At 48.0% G+C, this 14,785-nt stretch overlaps 2 protein-coding genes across 3 annotated transcripts; both read right to left on the reverse strand.

Annotated features, from left to right (window-relative positions):
- Positions 1 to 1,232: 1,232 nt before the first annotated feature.
- gja1b (gap junction protein alpha 1b) lies at positions 1,233 to 7,771 on the reverse strand. 2 transcript variants are annotated; one of them, XM_086190561.1, is made up of 2 exons: positions 7,620 to 7,771; positions 1,233 to 4,913 (listed from the first exon to the last, which is right to left on the reverse strand). In XM_086190561.1, the coding sequence occupies exon 2, from the start codon at positions 4,892 to 4,894 to the stop codon at positions 3,728 to 3,730; it is 1,167 nt and encodes a 388-aa protein (XP_086046687.1). In that variant the 5' UTR covers positions 4,895 to 4,913; positions 7,620 to 7,771; the 3' UTR covers positions 1,233 to 3,727. The 2 variants fall into 2 exon arrangements, with proteins under 2 accessions (XP_086046687.1, XP_086046689.1); XM_086190563.1 differs by having other exon boundaries at positions 1,233 to 4,910; positions 7,620 to 7,760.
- Positions 7,772 to 9,384: 1,613 nt separating this feature from the next.
- LOC147242187 (gap junction Cx32.2 protein-like) lies at positions 9,385 to 13,639 on the reverse strand. The gene is made up of 2 exons (XM_086190574.1): positions 13,502 to 13,639; positions 9,385 to 11,425 (listed from the first exon to the last, which is right to left on the reverse strand). Exon 2 carries the CDS (start codon positions 11,407 to 11,409, stop codon positions 10,552 to 10,554), a length of 858 nt encoding a protein of 285 aa, XP_086046700.1. The 5' UTR covers positions 11,410 to 11,425; positions 13,502 to 13,639; the 3' UTR covers positions 9,385 to 10,551.
- Positions 13,640 to 14,785: the final 1,146 nt, after the last annotated feature.

Raw genomic sequence — 14,785 nt, forward strand, 5'->3', positions numbered from 1 at the left:
GCGTCCGTCCATCGCTGCCTTGTACTCTGCGACCTATGAACCCGTGTCAACCACGTTACTTTGTGACTGCTAAATGTTTGATGATATTTTCTATTCCAAGTGGACAACGTAGGTCCATTGACTGCTGGAGGATATGAGAGAAGCCTCAATAGACTCAGTAAACATATTGAACTGACCCCCCCCCCCCTTTTTATTTAATTGCGTGCTCAAAGTGATGAAGGGTGTCGACTCACACTGCATAGCAGCAATCATACATGGTTCTTCGCTCATCATAAAAGAAAGATGATGAGGGAAGGGGACTCGAGCAAGACTGGGCCGACAGAAACATGAGCCACCAGTGTGATACTGATGTACGTAGACGATGACCAGTGTCTGCTGGTGCCAGTCACGTCCCGGGATTATCCAGCATCCCTACTTCAAGCATTCCACGGATTGGATGTCTGTCGTGGCTGCGTCACACTCATCCTGGGTGGATGGTGATCTGGAATGACCTTCTGGACAAGAAATGCCGACCCAGGCTTCAACTGGGAGGTCCGCGTTAGTCCCCAGATCGCCAGTCAGCGCTTTACTGATGTTTGTCACTGGACCAGCAAAGTTTCGAGCAGCACTGGTCGAGATAGTAGGAATATGCCATATTTATGCAGGAAGGAGTTAAGCATGATTCAGCGCTCTCACTCACAGGCCTGCCTGGCGCTCTCAGTGGGCCGATTGTGAAGACAGGAAACGTCAGAGTCCAAAGCAGCTGGAGCACACAGACATCTGGCAAGAGCTTTATTATCGACTAAAGTTTCAACACCTGGTGCATCTTCATCCTTCTCTGGAGTTTCCTCTTCACTGATATTTCACCGAGGAGTTCAAGGAGCGCTGCGTCGCTCAGCCTGCGAGGTGTTGGACCGACTTTCCTCCCATCTGCTTTTTCTCTTTCGCCGGAGGGTTTTAACAGATTTAGATACCTGAGTCCTGCCAGTCCTTCAGTGTCACGTCTCCACACAGTGATTCGCCAGTTATGATACACTGAAACATTCTGATTTTTTGAATATAGCGTGTACATATAGAATATAGTTGACCACATTCGCTATGTAACCGTGGACGCCGAGCAAGAAAACGGCGTTGATGAAGACTCACGGCGAGACTGCGAGCCGCGTGTCAGACGGAACCGCCATGCACGTGGAGCAGGTTGCTAGCGGCTCAAACCACAGTGATGACAGCAATGAAACCAAATCAATCCCATCTTTAAGAAAGAAATTTTATTGGTTAAAATAGGTTTTCACAGATACAAAGAATGAGTTTTTGTTTTGCTATCATGCACTTACATCGTACATCGATTAGCACTGTCTGAACAACTGCGAAAAAATGACTACTGCTACCACTCTGTCAATGGAAGACATCCGGTGTGTCAATGAAACCTGTGGTCAGATGTCTGATATTATGCACTGTAGTGATTCTGTGTTATAAAATAAATTAGCAACATGTATATCAGAAAACTCTTACTGGGTGCATCATATAACATCTCTATCACCAAGATCTCAGTGCAAACGCCATTGTAGCTGAAAGATCCATGACACATGAAAGTACCGCCAGAGTGATGCACAATTGGCAATTAAAAAATCCAATGAAAAGAAAGAGAACTGAGATTTATCCTAATGGTTGGTAGTTGTGGAGCTACATTGGCATACATCTTTAATATAACTGACTAAATATTAGTCCAGATCTATACGAAGTCTTCTAAAAAACTCACATTTTTACTGTGACAGTTAGCTTGATTTACAGTACTAAATATCTATTTCTCAAGCAGCGAGGCTTAGATCGAGAAACAAAACATCGACTAAAAAGATCATTCACTCAAATATGTAAAACATCATTCTACTGTCTTCCCTACCTCCCGCAAATAGTCAACCTGCCACATTGATGGCAGTAATAAAGCCTTTCTTTGTGGAACCCACATGAAACCAGAGCCGCTCTCTCACACACCCCAAAAAAGACGCAACATCATCAAACAACAAAATGAAAACATAGATTGACACCACATAAATTCAAAGTTTATCAGGAAACAACAGTCCAGACTGACTGACAAAGTTACTAAAGAATTTTCTTTTTTGTTGTCAATAAATATACAGTTTGTGGGGAGTTGGTGTAAAATGTTTGATGTGAGTAGAGATACTGGATAGTAGTCAATTCTTCAACTGAATGGTACAACAATAAATATTCACCACGTGATTTTAAGGAGAAAAAAACCCTGTTTTTCTGTTGGTGACGTGCAGAGGGTGAGCCGGGTAGGTGGCGCTTTCCCTAGAGTTGCTCTTCATCAATGCAAGAGCACAGGACATGTTAGTCTAGTCGACTGAGAAAGATTATTGTGATAAATAATGAAGACCAGGCAGCATAAATGTTTATGAGCCAAGTGAGAGCAGAGGAACATGTAGAAATAACGCTGATTCACACATTCATCTCTAGAACAAGCCGACGAAGAGAGCAGGTGCTAATGTAGCTGAACACAGACAGACTGGAAAAAAACACTGACGTGCAGTGTTGGAAGGTGTGTGTGCGCGTGCGTGCATGTGCATGTGTGTGTGTGTGTGTGTGTGTGTGTGTGTGTGTGTGTGTGTGTGCGTGGCTTCATTTCACCATACGTTTATGGATGGTGTCTGAGCACCGTGAGGCCTCTGCACTCAGGGGGTCCAACAACGTGCCCTGTGGGACCCCATGAGTGGAGGGAAATGACTGTTTTATGGATAACTTGTGCTAGTAGACTTCAGGTTAGTGTCCGGCGCTCGGACGATGTCTGTAAGGATGCCTGGTTTGGAGCCGTCCTCCCAGTGAGTCTGAGCTTCACACTGCTTTATAATAAGGGAGCATAATAAGAATGCACCAGGGGACACAGAGAAACGGCCAGAACCACTGACTCAGTCACTCCTGTAGGGACAGAGTTGGTGTGTTGTTATATCTCCTAGCAGAACTATTTCAATGAACCCAACAGCCCCCCCCCCCCCCCCCCACAAACCTTAAACAGAAGGGGGGGCAGAACAGAGACCTCTTATTCTGGAACTGCCATGAATCACTTTGAAAAGCCCGGTCGGCTCAGTTTGGGAATGTTACAACTCCAAACTCCATTCATCCTCGTGCCGCCACTGTACAAGTCCAGACCATGTGACTGAGATCATTTGACAAAATCATGGGTGAGGAGCATGTGGGGTTTTGTTTTTGTTTTGGGTTTTTTTTTGGGGGGGGGGGGCCATCATGTATTAGTGTGGGGGGGGGCACAGATTATCCCATTGACATAGAAGGCTCTTTTTTTCTGACGCTTCTATCCAGATGTTAAAAAGACACAAGTGATGACACCAACAGGAAACAGAGCAGAGACAAGGACAACACACCTTTCCGTTTCTGTCGTTTTGACAAACCAGGACCAAACGAAAGAGGCGGACCTCAGTTCTTGAACTGACGAGTGACTGGATGTCAGGACCGCCTCTGATCGACTCAGCCACTCCCCCTGCTCTGTTCTGTTAAAGCACTAAGACGGTATGGTAAAAGTCATCCACAAAAATATTTGCAACTTGTACCTTTGACAGTGTTACATACGTTTTAATGTCTCTTGATGAACTAAGAGTCTCTATGCTGAAGACAGTGATTGAGGTTAGCCCCACCTCTTATTTGGACCTAGGTGATCGAGTGTTTCCTGATTCTCCGGCTGCAGCCAGGCCGAGGTGGGAGGAGGTGGAATCAGGTCTTACACGTCCAGGTCGTCCGGCCTGGCTCGGCTGCTCATGCGGCTGCTGGCCCGGCTGCAGGGCCTGGCGTCTATCAGCGCCAGCGGCTGCAACTCGTGTCCCGCTGACGAGGACAGTTTCTTGTGCTCATGGGTGTCATCAGGGAAGTCAAAGGCTTGTGCATGGGAGTTAGAAATAGTGCTTCCTCCACCAGTCTGGCCGAGCCGGTTCTGCTCTGTGGAGTAGTTGGCCCAGTTCTGCTCATTTGCTTGCTTATTATAATTACGACATGAGCCAGTTCCCCGCTCCCCCGTGGCCAACTTGTAACCTGGGGGGGACATGGGTGAGAGGGGGGCGGTCGGAGAGGAACAGCCATTATAGAAGGCATACTTGGTAGAGGACAGGTCTTTCGGGGTGGGGCTCAAAGTGCCTCCACCGGGGAAGAGAGTGGGCTGCTGTTTGCCCTTCACGCGATCTTTGATCCTCTTAAAGAAGACGTAGAAGAGCTCGATGACGTTGAGCAGCAGGGACACCAGCGAGACCACGAGCATGAAGATGATGAAGACCGTCTTCTCTGTGGGACGGGACAGGAAGCAGTCCACCCTGTGTGGACACGGGGCCCTCTCACAGGTGTAGACCGCAGACAGGCTGAAGCCGTAGATGTACCACTGGATGATGAGGAAGCCCACCTCAAACATGGACTTGAAGAAAATGCTGACTATGTAGGTTCTGAGCAGGGCCCCCTTCATCTTCACTTTGCCGTGCTCCTCAATGCCGTACTTAAGCTTTTTCATCTCAATTTTTTTCAGAGGGATGTCGACATCACCGCCATCATTTTGTACAGCTTTGAGCTCCTCCTCTTTCCTGTTGAGTTTCTGTTCCTTCCTGTTCAGGTAGAAGACGTGAGCCAGGTAGAGGAGTGTGGGCGTCGACACAAAGATGATCTGGAGGACCCAGAAGCGAACGTGGGAGATGGGGAAGGATTTGTCATAGCAGACGTTCTCACAACCAGGTTGCTGGGTGTTACACTTGAAGGCAGACTGTTCATCTCCCCAGGCTGATTCCACGGCAGTGCCCAGGACCAAGATCCTGAAGATGAAGAGAACGGACAGCCACACCTTCCCACCAGCAGTCGAGTAGGCCTGGACCTTGTCCAGCAGACGACCCAGGGCGCTCCAGTCACCCATCCTGGAGGAGCGTTAGCTGCTGAAACGAGAGGGCAGTGATTAGGACCACACTCTCGTCTACACACCAGCAAACACTTGGCTGCACAGGTAGAGGGACACACGTGTGTCCTCCGAAGAGTCGCTGTGATTGGCATTCCTGGCATGCGCGACCCTTGGCGGCGCGATGTGATTAAAACACGTGAACGATAGAAGATGCGATGTTTCAAACACAAGCTAATCCAAACACAGAGCACATGCAGTTTGAGCAGCACAACCTTTCACATCCAGGAAGGACCTGAACCTCTGAAATAAACTGAATATTGAAGAAACTAAATAATTTTTTTTTAAAAAGACGAAAAGCTTTACTTATTAACACAGCAACTGTAAGAGACCCTCCATCTCCTTAAACTCACATCAGAGTGACGATCAAATCACAGAGTGACACAGAAAAGGAGGATGGGGAGTAACAGGATTATCAAGTTCCTCTAAATTCTTCCCGGTTCTGCTAAACCCATCGCAGCTCCAAACACTTCTCCCCTGAGAACTGCAGCGACGTCTCTCAGTCCGAAGCAGCGTGATGGAACTGGTCAGCAATACTGGAGAAATACATATTTCAGTCACATGAGCGGATTCCTCCCAGCGTATTGTTCTGCTACATTTCTAAATCTCTCCTTTTTTTTCTCACTGTGCAGAAACTAAAAAATCAGCACAAAAGTGCTAAAGTTTTAAACTAGCAAGTGCAACGAGTGTGGAGGAGAGAAGGGGCTGAGGGCCATAGAGCCGGACCATCAGCAGCCCAGGCCTGTCCGTCGGGCAGAAATGCTACGGAACTTCAGAGAAGACAAGAAAAAGGGCTGAATGCGGCCGCGTGAGCCAAGCTGCCTGTCTGGAGGCGGCTGGAATGAAGACACTGAGCTGCGTGCACTCGCCTGCTAATCATGCCGAGTGGAGCAGACCAGCACGTCAGCTTCAGTGTCCTGTTGACGCCTCGGTCCTGACAGCCGTCCGTCCTCCACCAGGCCTTTTATAGTTCACATAAACACTTGTGTTCCTGTATGTTCTACCACAGACGTTCTCAGGGCGTTTGTCCTGGAAGCGAAGCCGCACTTGAGGACGAAGCGGTGGAAGAAGGACTGAACTCTTTAAGAAGGCTGCTGACATAAAAGTGGACATGCCACTGTTGAAAAATACTTTTTACAATGAGGGGACGTTAATAGCAGCTACTTAATGCTTAGTTAACAGGTAGTTAACAGTCTTGTGATACTTAATTAATGTATTTCTGTGACCCTTCTAGGTCAGGATGAAGAGTTACTTCAGGGGTGCATGTTTTCCACTTTCTAATGAGGTCACAAAGAACATGAATAGGTGGTTAATTATGTGTTATGTAATGCTTAGTAACAGCAGCAGTGGTGTCAGCATCAACTACCCCCCTCACGCTCTCTTACCACAGCCGCGTCACCTCCAGATATGTGAGCAGACCTTCCTGAGCACGAGTTCAGCTTCACAGCACCAAACACCAGAAAGAATCCCGTTCATGCAGAGGAGTAAAAGTACTACATTCCCCTCCCAACTGCAGTGGAAAAGATGTGTAAAGTAGCATTAGATGGATGTAAAGTACAAGTACCCTAACTGAGTAAATGTACTTCAACACTGTTGATGGTTAAAATGTAGTTATTAAAAGTCACTGAGGTCTTTCAGGCCCATCCCCAGAAATGCAGCGCCGCCTCTGGTCAAGACAGTAGCCAGACTCGTTAATGAAGAAGCGTAGAACAAAAAAAAGACGAATAAACTCAGGAGAAATGTCACAGGCGTCCTGAAAGGTCACGGCTTCCTCGTCTCCATCCCTGAGAGGTTCAGGGCCGTAGGGGAAAGGTGCTTGAACCTCATCAGCTCAGCCGCTCCACACCAGAGGTTCTCGTCTGGTTGGGAAGCAGAAGTTCATTAACTCCGACGTGGGTTTCTGTGCCCCACGCTGACTAGGCCACAGTCAGGGAGCTGAGGGAGTCGGACCAGGAGGGGGGGGACATCCCCACAGGTTATATGACAGATTAGAATATGGAGGAGAACGTTGAGAGGAGGAAATCCACAACGGGACAACGTGAAGCTGCATGTTGAGCAACCTGGACAGACGGAATCATCGAGCTTCAAAGAGTCAAACATGAAAGTTACGGGGGGGGGCACTACATCATCATTAATAGTAGTAGTAGTAGTAGTAGTAGTAGTAGTAGTAGTACTAGTATTATTATTATAGAGATAAAGTCCCGCCACTTTCTACATGATTGAGTTTCTGAGAAAAATGTCCAAGACAGAGCAGAACAATAGACGGACTACACGGTCCCTGAGCAGCGGACCCTCCGACAGCAGGGGGGCTCACAGGATATGAGCGTAAAACCACAGTCCCGGTCCGGTTTCCTGGTGTCACGGAGCAACTGGCCGCTGCGGCTGAAACCGCGTCTGGGTCCGAACTAACGTCCCGAGAACAGCGGCACTCGTTCAAGAGACGCCAGGGGTGTTTAAGACGGAGAGGGGGGTCCGAGCAGAAGTCCGGAGAACTCAGCCGCTCCTGTCCGTCAGAGTTCTGCTGGGCTGAAGGGGGACAGACCTGATGAGCCCCCCTCAGGAGGACCGCGGCTGCTGCCCTCCAACTCTCTAACTGATGAGCAGAGCGGCAAAAAAGAAAGAAAGAAAAAAGAGGAAAAAAGTTTCTTCACACGCGTTTTTCTCTTGGAAGAAGAAATAAACTTACCTGGAAGTCGCAGACAGGAAGAAGAGGGCCCAGAGGGACTTTTCTCCGGCGCTGAAGAAGTCTCTCTCTGGAGAAGTTGAAATCCAAGTTTGGGACCAGAGGGGAAACTGAGCCCGACTTGTCAAACTTCCCTTATAAGAGTCCCGTCAGAGAAGTGAGTCACCTGACCTCGACGTCAAGCCTGAAGCCCCCTGAGTGTCCCGGCTGGACCAAGACTCCAGACTCCCAAACGGAGTCAATATATTTTAGGTTTCAAGTTTTCAAAGACCGAATCTTCTCACGTGATTTAATGTATTTGCTTTTTTCGCGTGTCCGCCCCCCCCCCCCCTTTCCCCCCTCACGTTGTGTCCTCATAGCAACACCGTACTTTTGAGTTAGTTTTCATCTTGGTGGCATCAGATTACAGATTCAGTTTGATATTGTCTCAGATTACCTGGGGGGGGGGGGGGGGGGTCTTGTGACAGTAAGATTTGTTCTTGTTGTTTTGTAGCAACTATCAAGTAAATTAATGACTTTACTTGAATTATTTTCCTTTTAACAAGTCACCAACTCTTAAACTTCCACTGTCTTCCAACCTGCAACTCAAATGTGCACAGGTGGAGAGTGGAGACAGGTAGGTCATTCCACCTGAGCGCATCTCTCTCTCTCTCTCTCTCGCTCTCTCTCTCTCTCCTTTAAACAAGTGGAATATGACGACTTTCAATGCACTCGCCAATCACAAACCCCTCAAGTGGAACTCAGTCGTGCTCCTGCATCTAATAACTTTCCACTCCAGGCGTGTGGGTGCACACCGCCGCCTAGTGACACAATCAGCGCATTGCAACCGGCTGATATATCACACACCCTACCGTGTACAAGTACTACATAGTACATCATGTCCTGTTGTGTCATCATTTCCTTCTTCATGCTACTTGAATCGTGTTTCATCTGTCAGGGTTTCGTTCAACACAACACATCATTTATTTATTTATTTGCTCAAAGGATAAAAAACCCCATACAAATCAATTATTCACCAAATTACTAATAATTTAAAAAGTTCTATTCAGTGTGCAGGAGGGAAGCCTCAGAGCCGTACAAGGAGTCTTCCTCGTTAAACACATCATTAAAATCACAGTACAACTCCACCACAGAAGAAGTGTCAGAGCCTCTGAGTGCCTGCAGCGATTCCATTCAGTAAAAGAGGTGTTTGTTCACGACTCGTCAAGGTCATTGAGGAAGAGGAGGGTTTGGAAGCTGAAGTTTGGATCAAAGTTGATGTTCTCTGAGCAGAGCAGCACATTGTTCCTGAGCGCTGGACTTTGATGCTTCAAGACAGCATCTGGCTGAGGTCAGCTGGGCCGCCCACCGGACAACCCTGCAGCAGCTGATGCAGGCGTCTGAGAGGCGGCGCTCCTCAGCTTCATGTCCCAGGACTTCAGTGGGAGCTTCTTCTTTTTTTCCACAGTTGGAGACCAGACTTGATAGATGTTATTTAGGCTTTATTTTTTCATTTTTGCTGTGAAATCTTGTAAAATTATATTTTCACACATTGAGAGTGAGTTGCTGTTATTTTTTTAATCCGGGACCATTTGGAAACAGATGATTTACGGTTGTATCCATGCTGGATGAATGCTTTTAAATACTCCCCAGTTGAATGACATTTGATTAACCCTCAAATAAAATAATAAAAGAGGATCTTTAGAAACGGTGCGGAAATCATAAATAAAAACAGAGGTGGAGCAAGAGCCCCCCCCCCCCCCCCCCCCCCCCGGAATCTCAATCCATTTCAACTGCAACCAAAAGGAAATGCAATTTTTCTCTCAAGTTTAAATGATAAGAATCTAAATAATCGAAGTTTGGAGATGAGAATATTTTTGTTTATTGATACTTTTATGTTACGCCAACGTCAACGAGCTGCAACGCCGCTGGAAGATTCGCACAGGAAGTTGGTCAACACTCTTTTGTGATCAAGAGTCTCCAGAGAATTTGATCAATCAACGCAGTTTCAGCGCGTTTCTACATGAATCATGAAAAGTTGACGGATGCGTCATCCAGTTGACAGAGAAACAGCCGCAGATCCTCATTATTTATTGCGACCGCAGCTATTGTTGCTATCAGAGGTGCAGTCCATTTGATGATTCGATCGTGTCAAACTGTAACACAGTTATTGGTCATATGAAAGTAACAGTAAAGTACAGCAGAGTACTGTACAGTGGAGTACAGTACATGAAAAGTACAGTAAAGTACAGTGGAGCACAGTAGATTAATGTTATAAAAACTCTTTTCCCTGCCATGATGGGGGTTTCTGGTTTGTCCTGCATCGGTTAGTGAGGTCATAAAGGACTGGAGGGTCAAGAGACCGTCTGGAGGACGCCACCTTGATTCAAAGATCTTCGGCTGGACTGGGAAGATACGGGACCGTATCTGTGGAATGTGTCTGTATAAACAGGAGGGAGCAGAAACGCCCAGTTGTGAGGTACATAAACTTTTGGGAGTCCTCTCTGTGTGACCTCACTTGTGTGCTGTGTAGTAAAACGCGCCTTCTTGTACAAGAAAATACCTTTAACTTAAATTTGGATTCTTCGGATTCAGTCTCTATCTTTTTAAGGTCAAGAAAAAAATTCTTGTGACAATTATAATAGAGCACAGTGGAGTAAAATGCAGTACTCTACAGTGGAGTACAGCACAGCAACATACGGTAAAGTATAGTACAGTCGAGTACAGTATAGTAGAGTACAGTGCATTCAAATGCAGTACAGTAAAGTACAGTACCGTAGAGTACAGTTGAGTAGAGAGCAGTAACATGCAGTACAGTACATTACAGGAGAGTAGAATTGAGTACAGAACAACATAGTACATCAGAGTACAGTCCAGTGGAGGGAGAGCAGAGTGCAGTGCAGCTCAGTAAATCCTGGAGCAGAAACCCACAGGCGCCGGATGCACGGCTCCCCTGTCAGGTGTCCTTCCCCTTGCTGAAAGACTGGCTGAGATTCTCGTTGATGCCGAGGGCCCTCAGACTCTCAGCGGACAGCGCCAAGCCGCCGTACTGGCTGCCCAAGACCCCCCAGGCTGGGTTGGATGGGTGTGGCGTTGCAGTGACAGCCTGCTGCAGAGCCAGAAGCTTCTTCCTGGTCTTTGTCCTCTTGTTACAGAGCAGGTAGATGATTTCAATGACAGTGAGGACCACCGAAATGCCCGAAACCGCAAACATGAAGAGGATGAAGATGGTTTTCTCTGTGGGTCGAGAAATGTAACACTGGGCCCCGCTGAAACGGGCGCAAGGTGGAGACTTGGTACAGTGGAAGTAGGAAACCATTAAGATGGGACCAAAGATGTAGAACTGGCCGACACTGAAGCCCACCTCCAGCACGATCTTGAAGAGCAGCTGGGTCATGTAAGTGCAGAAGAGGATGCCTCGAATCCTCACCTTCCCTCTGTCGTCGGTGTATTTGGGCGTCCGCAGGGCCGCTCCATCAGCGTTGTGCAGCTCCAGCATTCTCTTCTCCTTGTGAATGATGTGGACCGCATGGCCCAGGTAGATGAGGGTGGGTGTTGACACAAAGATGATTTGCAAGACCCAATAATGAACGTAGGACATGGGGAACATCCAGTTATAGCAGGTGTGCGCACATCCTGGTTCTAGAGTGTCACAGTAGAACTCTGACACTTCGTCTCCCCAGACTTTGTCAGCAGCAGCACCCAGAACGAAGATCCTGAACAGGAAGAGGACGCTCATCCAGATTTTGCCCACCACAGTCGAGTGAGCCTGGACTTTGTCTAGCAGTGCAGACAAGTAGGACCAGTCCCCCATGGCTGACACCCAACGTCTGGAGAGAAACACACAGTCCAGTTGAACAAGAGATTTCACCCCACCAGAGTCCTCAGAGAAGCAGTAGCGAGTGTGACGCCTCACGGAGCCGTCAGCTTATCACACCTGAGGCGGACAACTGCACTGAGGACAAGACAAAATATCTGAGAAACCAGCACGAATGGATCAGGAGCACCCGTCAGAGCACTCGTTAGGGCACCAATTAGAGCACCAATCAGAAGCACCTGTGAGGAGCACCCGTCAGAACACTCGTTAGGGCACCAATTAGAGCACCAATCAGAAGCACCTGTGAGGAGCACCCGTCAGAACACTCGTTAGGGTACCAATTAGAGCACCAATCAGAAGCACCTGTGAGGAGCACCCGTCAGAGCACTCGTAAGGGCACCAATTAGAGCACCAATCAGAAGCACCTGTGAGGAGCACCCGTCAGAGCACTCGTAAGAGGCACTCATCAGAGCACCAATTACAGCACCCGTCAGAGCACCCGTCAGGGCACCCGTAAGAGCACCCATCAGGGCACTCAGAGCAACCGTCAGGGGCACCCATCAGGAGCACTCCTCAGAGCACCCGTCAGAGCACCCGTCAGAGCACTCGTCAGAGCACCCATCAGAAGCACCCGTCAGAGCACCCATCAGGAGCACCCGTCAGGAGCACTCATCAGAGCACCCGTCAGAGCACCCGTCAGAGCACCCATCAGGAGCACCCGTCAGAGCACCCATCAGGAGCACCCGTCAGAGCACCCATCAGAAGCACCCGTCAGAGCACCCATCAGAGCACCCATCAGGAGCACCCGTCAGAGCACCCATCAGAAGCACCCGTCAGAGCACCCATCAGAGCACCCGTCAGGAGCACTCATCAGAAGCACCCGTCAGAGCACCCATCAGAGCACCCATCAGGAGCACTCATCAGGAGCACTCATCAGAAGCACCCGTCAGAGCACCCATCAGGAGCACCCATCAGAGCACCCATCAGAAGCACCCGTCAGAGCACCCATCAGAGCACCCGTCAGGAGCACTCCTCAGAAGCACCCGTCAGAGCACCCGTCAGGAGCACCCGTCAGAGCACCCATCAGGAGCACCCATCAGAGCACCCATCAGGAGCACCCATCAGAGCACCCATCAGAAGCACCCATCAGAAGCACCCGTCAGGGTTGCGCGGCTGCAGGAGCGCGTCGACAGGCACAGCAGAGAAAACCTGCTTGGTGTTTCTGAAAATGAGTTCTGTGACTCTGCACTCGATTGCTCTTCCTTGATGCCTGACCTGCTAAAGTGAACATCAAGAGCAGATTAGATTTATTTGAACTTAACACTTTTTAAAGCTCCGTTCCCAACTGTAAAGACATACTTTGAATGAGATTAGACAAACATTTCAAAGGTATATAATCTTCATAAAAAAATCTGTCAGAACAAATAAACATTAAAAATCTCTCTCTACTTGACATTTGATAGAACGTCTAAATACACACGCTTACGTGTTTGTGTTCTGCCACGTGCCTGGTTCTGTGTGTGTGTGTGTGTTCTTGTACTTGCTACATAGTGAGCACTAGTATACGTATTTAAGCAACAGAGTGAGGACATTTTAGCAGGTCCTCACATCTTCAAAGGGACGTTTGAAGGTCAAGACTTGGTTTTAGGGTCGAGGTTAGAATCAGGTTCAGGTTAAGTTTAGGGTCAAGGTTAGAGTCAGGCAGGTTAGTTGAGATGGTTAGGTTGAGGGGGAGGGGCTAGGGAATGTATTAGTAAATGAAAGTCCTCACAAAGATATAAGTACAAGGGTGTGTGTGTGTGTGTGAATCAAAAATGCTGACTTCATCAAAACTGAACAGTTCTACATTTTATTTCAAATTAGCTTCAACATCGTCAACGGCGAAGTGCTCGTCACAAACGAGTGCTACAGGCTTCTTACAACGGCGGATTATTTCCACCTCCACGTCCCTCAACTTCCTGTTCTGTAATGTCTAAAATCTGCTGTCTCCTGAATGAGCACATCTGGAATCGTTCCCCGTGTCCTGAAGGAACTGAAGCGGAACGTTCCAAACGCTGACAGGTCGATTAAAGGCCCAGTGTAAACTCACCTGTCGGTCCTGTGATGGCGAACTGAGAGCCAGATGCGCTGATCAGGATCAGACTTGAGTCCTGCTCGGTCCTGTGGTCCAGTCTGAAACTGTCAGCTTCTTGTTTCTCTCTGACAAACTCGTGGTTATTTTGATGAGTCTTCCGAAAACCTTTCATCATTCTCAGTTCCTGTAAAGACGCCACACTGACCTGTGACACTTGTCCTCCTCCCGTCTTCGTCACACGCCTCAAACCTACGCTGAGATTCGGCCGGTTTGATCTTGAAACAACTCGCTACGGTGAGAAAATGGTGTCCTGTGACTGGGAGGCTGGCGTTTGACGCCTCAGCACCAGCAGCTTGAACCCGGGTGTAGAAAGAGAGGCAAGAGAGCTGGAAGACGAGCTTCATAAAGGGGCTGAAACATCACGAGTGACAGCGACAGTTGATTGACATGGGAGACCCAGGTTGGCTCCACTTAACATCAGAACTTTATTCACGTTCCATCACGACGCCTGGCTGCCGGTGTATCGCATTCACTTGAGAAAGAAGAATCAGTGGTTTTTCTGAACGAAGTACTTCATAACCCCATAAATGAAAAAAAAAAGGGGCTGGTTTTGTTTGGGGTTTTTTTAGAGAAATTTCTGATTAATTTGGGGGGGGGGGGGGAGTGTCAGAAAAATACACCTGTTTTTTTCTGAATTAACGTTAAGAATCTTTTCTGAAAAAACAAGTTTCTGAAGCCCTGGCGTCTTTGGTGTCTTATTCATTTTTTAACTGTTTCAGTCTCCATCAATCATTCTTGATCTTCCACTGTGCGACACAAGCATGCCATAATTAGTTTGGGTTTTTATTAGAATGAAGAAGTTTATTGTGAAACGTGAACTTGTTGATGAAGTTGTCATGGTAACTCAGAACCCCTCCCACGCACGTGCTGTCAGTCACGTCTGTCAGGGTGGAGATTGTCGGGTCGCTCTCAGTGAGTGTCCCCAGACTAAATTAAGGCTAAATCAACAAGAGTCAAGGTCAAACCCGAAGTTCCAACGCTACGTTTGAGTTCATTAGTTTGCTGACTCATCATAAACCCGTCTTGAGTTTAGGGGGTACGACAAAGCGTCAGTCAATGAGCAGAATAAGCTCGTTGGTGTTAACACAAGCGAGCTGCTGGTTGTCTCTGGTTCTGTTTTCAGGTCACGTCACGCCGCGTCATCACAGGGCAAACAGAGACAGCGCGACTGCTCAGCCGTGGTTTTGTAGGTTTGGTGGTCGTCTGTGGTGACGCGTGACAGCTGCTCGCCACTCCTTC

Source organism: Aulostomus chinensis, chromosome 20 (assembly GCF_037954235.1).
Source record: "Aulostomus chinensis isolate RoL2024-O1b breed Wild chromosome 20, RoL_Achi_v1.0, whole genome shotgun sequence".
NCBI classification, from domain to species: Eukaryota; Metazoa; Chordata; class Actinopteri; order Syngnathiformes; family Aulostomidae; genus Aulostomus; species Aulostomus chinensis.

Excerpts from the sequence above, each read along its gene's own strand:
- LOC147242187 (XM_086190574.1), bottom strand. The coding sequence starts at position 11,409 with ATGGGGGACTGGTCCTACTTGTCTGCACTGCTAGACAAAGTCCAGGCT.
- gja1b (XM_086190561.1), bottom strand. The coding sequence starts at position 4,894 with ATGGGTGACTGGAGCGCCCTGGGTCGTCTGCTGGACAAGGTCCAGGCC.